This window comes from Suillus subalutaceus (assembly GCF_016647625.1).
Source record: "Suillus subalutaceus strain FC151 chromosome Unknown DFJ58scaffold_139, whole genome shotgun sequence".
Taxonomy (NCBI): domain Eukaryota; kingdom Fungi; phylum Basidiomycota; class Agaricomycetes; order Boletales; family Suillaceae; genus Suillus; species Suillus subalutaceus.
Window position 1 is genome coordinate 27710 of NW_024540388.1, and position 9034 is coordinate 36743.

The following is a 9034-nucleotide window of genomic DNA, read 5'->3' on the forward strand; positions in this document are numbered from 1 at the left end:
CCTCGGGTTGACAACTATATGCCAACAATGGATATGCAGAATATTCATTGCTGGAAAATAGTTGCATATGGTCTTGAACGACCGAATACGACTTGACAGGTTTTAAATGCATGACATAAGACATATGTAACTCCATTCAATTCCGATTGTAGAGTTGGAACGAGTTCGGTCATTTTCGTAGCAAGCGTAGTTCACTTCGAGTCGAACCCGCCTCGACAGCGACAATATGAAAAGCATATGTAGACTATTCCTGATGCCTGCCGCTCAGGAAATGGAGCAGAGCGACGACAATGATCATTTCTAAGTGACCGCATGAATGAAACCACCATAAAATGGAGAGGAAAGGGACACACCAAAATGATACCATCGAACCGCTGCTTGAACCAAGCCATGGTGTCATCCCTCCTCACTCGGTGTTGGAAACCAATACGTGCCCGTCTCTCCTTTCTTCTGGCAACACGAGCACCAGGGCGACCCATCACGACATAGAAGTCCATTCCAAAGATACCGATTCCAGGATCGTATCTCGCACCAAGGTCAATGTGCTCCTGGATACCGAAACCGAAGTTACCGGTCTCCGAGAAGTTCTTCCGACGTAATTCATACTCCTTCACTTTGAGACCACGCTCAAGAATCTCCTCTGCCTTGGGCCCACGGATAGTGACGTGGACAGCAATCTTCTCGTTACGACGGATACCGAATGTACGGACGGTGTAGCGAGCTTTCGAGGTGACAGGCGTTTGACCGGTGAGCTGTTCAAGGACTTTGGATGCACGGGTAAGACGATCACCAGACTCGCCAACACAAATGTCTAGATGAATGCCTTAGCACCATATGAGAACACGAGAAGAGAGGCGCACTGATGACGAGCTTGTCAATCTTCAGCTCCTTCATGGGGTTGGTGGGTGCTGTTTTTTGTTCGGCCTGCAGCATGAATGTCGTTAGGCGAGTTTGCAAAACAATACAAGTCACTCACCATTGCGTCGTAACTTCTAGTTAACTTCCAGCGTTATTTTGTCGCTGTCGAGGGATGCGCGAGGCTGGGTGTGTCCACATTTGGGTTCTGGAGGCTGAACTCTAATTGATAAACTAGGCAGCTGGTTCGGCAGAGTCCGACAACAATGCCTTTAAGCATTATATAATATATTAATTATTACTAATTCCCATTACTCATCAAATAGTACCTGCTGACAAATCAGCGCTGTTCTTGACTGCCATTCGGTGCCGTGAACTCCGCTGACCCATCTTGTTTCAGTGACTACCACTGCACTGAGCAAAACATGGCTTCAAAACGCGGACTTGAAGGTATGTTGCATTCTAAGCATTGTTCTAGCGCGAGATACTCATGCATTTCATCACAGGATCTGGAGAGGCTGGGCCGTCGAAACGGAGGCGGGCTGAGGACAGTAACGACTACGTTGAAGAATATCATAGTGAACAAGAGGACAACGCCTCCTTCGTTCCTAGGGGTGCAACAATCAATTTCAGTGCGCTGACAAGGAAACTGGCGGAAGCCCGGAGGGCCAAACCCATTGACGGTGACGAAAGCTCGTTGGACGCGCATCGTCGACAACAAGACGCACTCGTATCCCACATATTCATGGATCAGGATTTCTCTTTTCTTCATCTTAAACCTGACCATGCTTCGCGGCCATTATGGATTAGTCCTGATGATGGCCACATTATCCTCGAGGCCTTTTCACCCATTGCAGAGCAGGCTCAGGACTTTCTTGTAGCTATAAGTGAACCTGTTAGCAGGTACGCAGATTCCTGCTGTGTAATTTACACATCTAGACACGCCATCAGGCCGGCCTTTATCCACGAATACAAACTCACTTCTTATTCACTGTACGCCGCGGTGTCGGTCGGGTTGCAAACAGAGGACATCATTGAAGTTCGTGTGCACTAAGGTCCTCGTGCTGCTTAAGTATACTAATACATTTAATCCTGCAAGGTGTTGAACCGGCTTTCCAAGGTGTGTCTCATGGGGCATGTAGTCTAACTAAGCTTCATAAAGATACAAGGTGCCAGTGCCAGAAACGATCACTAATTTCATCCGGGAGCGGACGCTATCTTACGGGAAAGTGAAGCTTGTGCTGAAGCACAACAAGTATTTCGTTGAGAGCAGCCACCCGGAAACCCTTCAGCTTCTTTTGAAGGACAAAGTGATACGAGAGGCACGAGTGGTTTCTCAACAAACGGACAACAGTATCAAGGCTGCCACTTTTACGACTTCAAAAGCCCCTGTGAAGGGTAACCTTGTGATCCCTGGAACCAAGGAGGCTGAGAAGAAGAAGGATGAGACTGCGGGCACTAGGGCCGGAGCATCGATGTCCGGAGGAGCCGCGGACGCTGACCTTTTTACCTCAATTGTGGGCGTTGACAACGGCAAGCTCGTGCCCTCTGCCGCCGATTTGGTTTTTCTCATCCCTCTTGCCTTAGATGAAATCGACGAAGACGACGACAATGTTCATGCATTCGAGATTGACGATGCAAAAATCGATGTGAAGTCTAGAATGGATAGCTTCTTGTGGATTTCTCACGGTTTCTTTCAGGATGTCAAGAAGCGGTGTAATGAATTGGAATATCCAATGCTTGAGGAGTATGACTTCAGGAATGACACGGTCAATGCAAATCTGGACATTGACCTTAAACCGGCAACCGTTATTCGACCGTATCAAGAGACAAGCTTGAGCAAGATGTTCGGAAATGGGTAGGTCGCGATTTTTAGTTGTCTAGGTACCTTCTGACCTGTGGACTTAGCCGCGCACGTTCTGGAATTATTGTTCTGCCGTGCGGGGCGGGAAAAACCCTCGTCGGGATTACAGCAGCCTGTACGATCAAAAAATCGTGTCTGGTACTGTGCACTTCTTCGTATGTTTGATAACACCAATGCTGTGCTTCGAAACGTTCTCATGAAATACTTTTTCTTGCAGCGTGTCTGTCATGCAATGGAAGCAACAATTCATGCAGTGGTCCAATGTGACGGATCGCCAAATCGCCGTTTTCACCGCAGATCAGAAAGAAAGAGTGAGTCTTGGCTATGATTTGTGCCTTTCCCTAGAATCTGATGATAAGGACTTGACTTCGTGTAGTTTGCTGGAGAGAGTGGTATCGTCGTATCGACGTATTCCATGGTTGCGAATACGCACAACAGGTCCCATGAGTCCAAGAAGATGATGGAATTTTTGACTTCACGGGAATGGGGTTTTATTCTGTTAGATGAAGTGCACGTCGTGCCGGCTGCCATGTTCCGCCGTGTTGTTACAACAATCAAAGCGCACTCAAAGCTTGGCTTGACCGGTGGGTTACTCGAGGTGGCATTGAAGAATGCAGACCCAGTCACTAATTTCACTATGATCACAGCGACTCTTGTGCGTGAGGACGACAAAATTGCGGATCTCAACTACATGATAGGACCTAAGTTATATGAGGCCAACTGGATGGACCTCGCAGCCAAGGGACATATAGCTAACGTCCAGGTAGGTTTTGTACTCTCTACCTTACGTGACTTGTCGCTGGACCAATCACCCTTTCACTAGTGCGCTGAAGTTTGGTGTCCTATGACTCCCGAATTTTACAAGGAGTATCTTCGGGAGCAATCTCGGAAGCGTATGCTGCTTTATTGTATGAACCCAAAGAAATTCCAAGCGTGCCAATTCCTCATCAAATTCCACGAGGCAAGAGGAGACAAAGTTATCGTCTTTTCCGACAATGTTTTTGCGCTTGAGGTAAGTGTGACGTATTTGTGAGTACGTCTCCTGAAGTATCCCAGGCGTACGCCAAGAAACTTGGGAAGCCTTATATCCACGGCGGCACCGGGCAGGTCGAGCGGATGCGGGTGTTGCAATGGTTCCAGCATGATTCTAACGTCAACACCATCTTCTTGTCCAAGGTACATTTCACGCCACCGAGTAGAAAGAGACTCTTCATTGACTTCTCCTTCGTAGGTCGGCGATACGTCCATAGATCTGCCGGAGGCTACGTGCCTTATTCAAATCAGTTCGCATTTCGGCTCTAGGCGACAAGAAGCCCAGCGCTTGGGTATGTTGACATGGCAATATTTTACTCTACAATCTCATTGACATCAACGGTGACATCACAGGTCGGATCTTACGAGCGAAGCGGCGTAATGACGAAGGCTTTAACGCTTTCTTCTACTCGCTGGTTTCCAAAGACACCCAAGAGATGTTTTACAGCACAAAACGTCAGCAATTTCTGATCGACCAGGGTTATGCGTTCAAGGTCATTACCCACCTGGACGGACTTGAGGAACTCGAAGATTTAGTTTACAAGACAAAGGATGAGCAGATCGAGTTGATTTCATCGGTGCTCTTAGCAAACGAGAGCGAAGCTGATCTAGGGACGGACATACGCGGGAATGAGGGGGACTTGGCAGGAACGGTGACATCCAAAGATTTTGGCCCTACACGGTTTCCAGCAGCGCAGCGGACGACAGGGTCTCTCACGGCACTGAGTGGTGCTCAACATATGTCCTATGTCGAGCAAAATAAGTCGGCCAACAAGAAACTAGCACGGGATGCAGCACCACGCCACAAATTATTTTCCCGTCGCGATAAGGACAAAGCTACCGCAAGGAAAGAACAGCGAGCGATGGGGCGCACTTGAGTGCTATCCTTGGAACTCGAGGACTGGGCCCGCGGTTTCCACCGTTGTCACGTTGTTGAAGCTTTGACAATTTGTCATACCGTCGTGGGGTACCTTAACGCCACCGTTTCTTGAAATACATTGTTTTTTTTGTTAATTCTATGATGGGAAGCACTACAGTGACGCGTATGGAGACTGGGGCTGGACCGGCTACGTAGCAGATCTTATACAGTCTACCGGTATGCGTAGGTCACACTAAAACCGTATCGTACCCCCTGTGATTTCAAGGACTTGATGAAAATGAGGGAATTGTCTTCCAAAAGGGTACTTCCAGAGAGGGACTTGAAGAAGAAGCGAATTGACCATAATCGGATTCGAAGAAGGTACGAAACTCTGATAAAAATGTAGAACTGCGGTGGTCGTACTCAGAAGCAGAATCCAGGTGAGTCGTATCGATGTAAGCACGGCCTCTGATTGTAACCGAGCTCACTGCTCGGTGAATTAATTGACGTGGCTCATGGAAGTACTTGAACGAATCATGACAACGTCGAAAAGACATGTCACATCAGTATACTAAATTTGGGTTGCCGGAAACGGCAAAAGACTGAGTTTGTGCGGAGATCGGTTCGGAGCCAAAAAAGTAGGTCTGGCCCAGGCAAGGCCCAGCCTGTGACCTTGATCGAATAGGGATCGAATGCGGACGTGATACACAAAGATCTGGCTTGCCCGATGAATTGGTCCCTTTTTATATGTTCTCCTGCCTTCCCTCTCTTTAGGTCCTTTCCTCCCCGCCTTCATCTCCTACTGCTTTTTTCATCCCAAGTCACTTTTAAATTTAAATGTCCTCAAAGCGTGGTCGCAAGCGCAATGATAACCTCCCTCCTAATAGAGCTAGGGACTGTTCAGAGAGCATTTCGTGCACGGCGAGCTGCTCATCTACAAGTGCGGCATTTTTATCCAACTTCTATTTCCAATCGTCATCTAATTTCACTCCTTTTCCAGGCTCTCGAGTTGCGAGTATCGGAGCTGGAGGAAGAGAATAATTGCTTAAGAGCTGCACTCAATCTACCCGCAGCTAACCGCCCGTCTCTCGGTAAAGGTCCGACAGGCAAGGATAAATCAAAGTCTCTTGAGACAACACCTGTTGCTGCCCAGTCCAACTCTTCAAAAAGCCGAGAGTCGTCGCCCGTCGCAGAATCACCTTCTCCGGGTCGTTCAGAATCCGCTTCTCCCTCGGTCGTCAGCGGTAACTTGCGTACTCCTCCTGTAATGGACGGTCATTGGGAAGAAAGTTTTATGATGAGTGATCAGCAGTCACAGGGCTCTCATGTATCATCTTCGTCGTCTGCTTCCTATAGTCTTCGCCCAGTTCCCCCGCCTATGTCTCAGAAAAGCTCCCATCAATTCACTTTTTCAAATCCCATGCCGCCTCCGCGCTCTATGATTTCAAGTAGTGTCTCTGCACACTCCATTCAGCCAAACTATGCACATACCGCTGATAGGCCCATTGCCACTGGATATAATGATATGAACTATCTCCTATGTGACGTCAGAGAAAGCGCACATTATCCCTACTCATATCAACCATCCCAGTTCAGTCCAGATCATGCCATGTCCCCACCGTCTCAGCATCCTATTCATCCATCCCAAAACCATCACCCGCAGCGCACGTCCTTGCCGCATACGTCAATAACGTACCCACAACGGCGTTCTGTCAATGAACCTTCTGGGTTCAGACCGTTAGGCACCGATTTACACCTGCCGAGTCCCCCACCGCATCCACAGGCAGTGCGCCTAGCATCGCCTCCAGCCCCGTCTGCGCAGGATCCACGATCCCATTATACCTCTCACGGCAAGCATCCTAACGCTCTTCGGTGACCTTTCAGTCGTTATCGTTGTCGTCGTCCTGTACTTCTTAATTTCCGTTTTCGTCGTAACTATTCTCATCCTTTGTACTATCAGTCCCTTCCTCACACGACCTCGGGATTCTCATTGCTCATTGCTAAATGATTTTAACAACGTCTGTATCGCTATCGCTCGCGAGCTTTCTTCTGGCCACCTAGTCAATTCTACAATAGATGTATACACAGCTATCTGGTAAAATATTCTTTCCGTGTAATAGCTTTAATTCTCCCTGCCATGCTGGCAATTCCGATGCCCGGACATGATCCAGCACGACCCATTGCGTTTGAGTCGGTTCGAATCGACGATGAGTCACTTACAACTGAACCAAGTTTACCAAATTTCCTCTTTAAGCAATTAAGGTGACAGGCACCGCACAGCCACCGAGCGGGTACGACCACATAGATAGCCAAATATAGTCTTCACATAAAGATCCCGTGCCAAGGTAACCTTTTCTTCTTTTGGGTGTTTTGCTGGCGACCGCCTCCGACGACGCATCATGGGATAGCATGGGACTATCCGGGATTATCCTGGAATCGCATCAGTCGCACCGGAACAATGCACCCTCTGTCACCCTTTCCAGCACTCATCTGATGGTGGCATTCAATTTTTTTGCGTTCGATTATCTGATTAAAAGGTGACGGGGTATCCATGGGTATCCATGGGTATCAACATGTGATTATTTGCGATCAATTGTGGGAACTTGCGAGATTGCAGATCTGTGCAAACAGATTATGCATAAATATTGCACTTACAACTTAAGACGTGTTGCGTCCTAGATCCTCCCGCTATATCGTCGGGACTCACCTTATGCAGTCGTTCACGAGCGTCAGCTAATCTAGACCCACTAGCAAAAACTACGCAATGTATACAATGTGTGCAGGCAGTATCCTGTAGGTATATTAACAAAGGTGGTATCGTATGCTTTTCGTGTGTTGATTAGTTCAATTAATCCAGATTGCACCAGTCGACTCTGCCTTGAGGTCCATACTTCTTCCCGAGCCAGTCATTCGCAGCCTTGAAATGACCATTGCCCAGAAAGCCCTTATGAGCACTGAAGGGCGAAGGGTGCTATTTCAGAAGTCAGTCAAGAATGCCATCAAACCCGAGCATTCGAGGACGCACGGCACTAGTCAGAATCAAGTGTTTTGTCTGGGCGTTTCTAGTCAGCGCTCGATCATCACCCAATTGGGCTTTGATGAACTCACCTTGTTGAGTTTAGCCACACGCTTTGCGGCCCATGACCCCCAAGCCAAGAATACCACTCCACGCCCAATCCCGTTCATTTCGGAATCACCGCCGGACGAAAGATTGGCACCGCCATACTTGTCAACCACATCCACAACTTTGTCAGTAAATTGTTCCCAGCCTTTGCCGGAATGGGACCCTGCGTTGTTTGCCTTCACAGTAAGACAGGTGTTTAACATGAGGACACCATTATCAGCCCACGCTGTGAGGTTACTGATTATTATCCAGAAGTCCGTGTTAGTCCATACATATTTCGGACTCATCCACCTTATCTGATGCTTACCCATGCTTAGGAGGTTCGAATTCGGGGGTACTCGGCTTTAATCTCAGCATAGATCTAGAAATGCGAGAATGAGGCGTGATGATCAATTACCGGTGAGAGATTGCGCACGTTTTTCAAGGAAGGCGGCACAGTGACGCCCTTGGGGACGGAGAAACAGAGGCCTAAAAGTCGCGTGACGGCTAGTTAACCTGGGACCGATAAATAAGAGCGGTATAGGGACGGCTCACCATGAGCTTGATTCGGACCGTGGTAGGGGTCCTGGCCAATGATTACGACCTTCACCTTTCCAAGGGGCGTATTAGACCACGCATAAATATTTCTTGCTGCTCACGGGGCTCAATTACTCGGCTGACTAGATCTCTTCGCGAAGAACAACATACGTGAAGGGTATACTTTGAGATTTTTAGCACTCTCGTCAGGGCCATGAACTCCTTCCTCCCACAGGAACTTCTTCAGTGAGATAAAATACGGCTTTTTGATCTCTTCCTTTAGAAGTTTCAACCTGAAGAATGGCTCGGCGTCAGCGGAAAAATTATTACACCGTGTCTTATCAGAACAGAATGCAGCACGGCGTTGTTATGTGAACCGCCAGTACGTACCAACTCTTGCCCATGCATTCGGATTCTAGCTTTAGCAAATGTCTGTGATCCTGCGGAATTGATTCGATGTATTGAGACAGAGAGAAAGGTATCGCATTTAAACGCTGAACTCCGGCGACTGCAATTTTGGCAGAGTCAGAGCCTGACGACGAGGCGCCCAGCTTCAATTTCTTAGCCGCGGGCTTTGCACTTTTGCAATCCTGTGGTCCAGATAGCATATCCATCAGAGTGCGTTGCCTCTTCAATGTACTACCTGTTGCCTGTGTTGCCGTCGCTGTGGCCTTGACTGCGCCATCTTGTGGTGTTGAGCTCGGTGATTCGGAGTCTTTTTCCGCGTTAGAAGTCGAAAGCACTGCTGTTTCGACATCTTCTAGGTAGACGACGCGTTGTTCAA

General features: G+C 48.2%; 4 protein-coding genes across 4 annotated transcripts; 2 read left to right on the top strand and 2 right to left on the bottom strand.

The window, feature by feature from the left end:
- Positions 1 to 171: 171 nt before the first annotated feature.
- Positions 172 to 1095, bottom strand: DFJ58DRAFT_96268 (60S ribosomal protein L11). The gene is made up of 4 exons (XM_041395651.1): positions 977 to 1095; positions 861 to 924; positions 354 to 811; positions 172 to 300 (listed from the first exon to the last, which is right to left on the bottom strand). Exons 1-4 carry the CDS (start codon positions 977 to 979, stop codon positions 295 to 297), a joined length of 531 nt encoding a protein of 176 aa, XP_041238858.1. The 5' UTR covers positions 980 to 1095; the 3' UTR covers positions 172 to 294.
- On the top strand, positions 977 to 4760 carry DFJ58DRAFT_96271 (DNA helicase). Its single transcript, XM_041395652.1, has 16 exons — positions 977 to 1044; positions 1094 to 1305; positions 1362 to 1758; positions 1807 to 1894; positions 1955 to 1975; positions 2025 to 2388; positions 2443 to 2504; positions 2556 to 2713; positions 2764 to 2874; positions 2937 to 3030; positions 3096 to 3303; positions 3367 to 3482; positions 3543 to 3731; positions 3776 to 3895; positions 3951 to 4044; positions 4106 to 4760. Exons 2-16 carry the CDS (start codon positions 1281 to 1283, stop codon positions 4627 to 4629), a joined length of 2571 nt encoding a protein of 856 aa, XP_041238859.1. The 5' UTR covers positions 977 to 1044; positions 1094 to 1280; the 3' UTR covers positions 4630 to 4760.
- Positions 4761 to 5295: 535 nt separating this feature from the next.
- DFJ58DRAFT_811290 (uncharacterized protein) lies at positions 5296 to 6742 on the top strand. Its single transcript, XM_041391473.1, has 3 exons — positions 5296 to 5508; positions 5537 to 5550; positions 5611 to 6742. The coding sequence occupies exons 1-3, from the start codon at positions 5448 to 5450 to the stop codon at positions 6484 to 6486; spliced, it is 951 nt and encodes a 316-aa protein (XP_041238860.1). The 5' UTR covers positions 5296 to 5447; the 3' UTR covers positions 6487 to 6742.
- A 608-nt stretch (positions 6743 to 7350) lies between these two features.
- On the bottom strand, positions 7351 to 8864 carry DFJ58DRAFT_858643 (uracil-DNA glycosylase-like protein; the record flags this gene model as incomplete). Its single annotated transcript, XM_041393975.1, has 8 exons — positions 7351 to 7581; positions 7636 to 7662; positions 7719 to 7971; positions 8042 to 8076; positions 8150 to 8202; positions 8269 to 8364; positions 8422 to 8543; positions 8641 to 8864. The coding sequence occupies 8 exons, from the start codon at positions 8862 to 8864 to the stop codon at positions 7459 to 7461; spliced, it is 933 nt and encodes a 310-aa protein (XP_041238861.1). The 3' UTR covers positions 7351 to 7458.
- Between the last annotated feature and the right edge of the window lie 170 nt (positions 8865 to 9034).

Coding starts and splice junctions, on each gene's coding strand:
- DFJ58DRAFT_96268 (XM_041395651.1), bottom strand. Junction 812..860: donor GATTGACAAGCTCGTCATCA/GTGCGCCTCTCT, acceptor GCATTCATCTAG/ACATTTGTGTTGGCGAGTCT.
- DFJ58DRAFT_811290 (XM_041391473.1), top strand. CDS start 5,448: ATGTCCTCAAAGCGTGGTCGCAAGCGCAATGATAACCTCCCTCCTAAT.
- DFJ58DRAFT_96271 (XM_041395652.1), top strand. CDS start 1,281: ATGGCTTCAAAACGCGGACTTGAAG. Junction 2,389..2,442: donor AATTGTGGGCGTTGACAACG/GCAAGCTCGTGC, acceptor CTCTTGCCTTAG/ATGAAATCGACGAAGACGAC. Junction 3,031..3,095: donor CCGCAGATCAGAAAGAAAGA/GTGAGTCTTGGC, acceptor GACTTCGTGTAG/TTTGCTGGAGAGAGTGGTAT.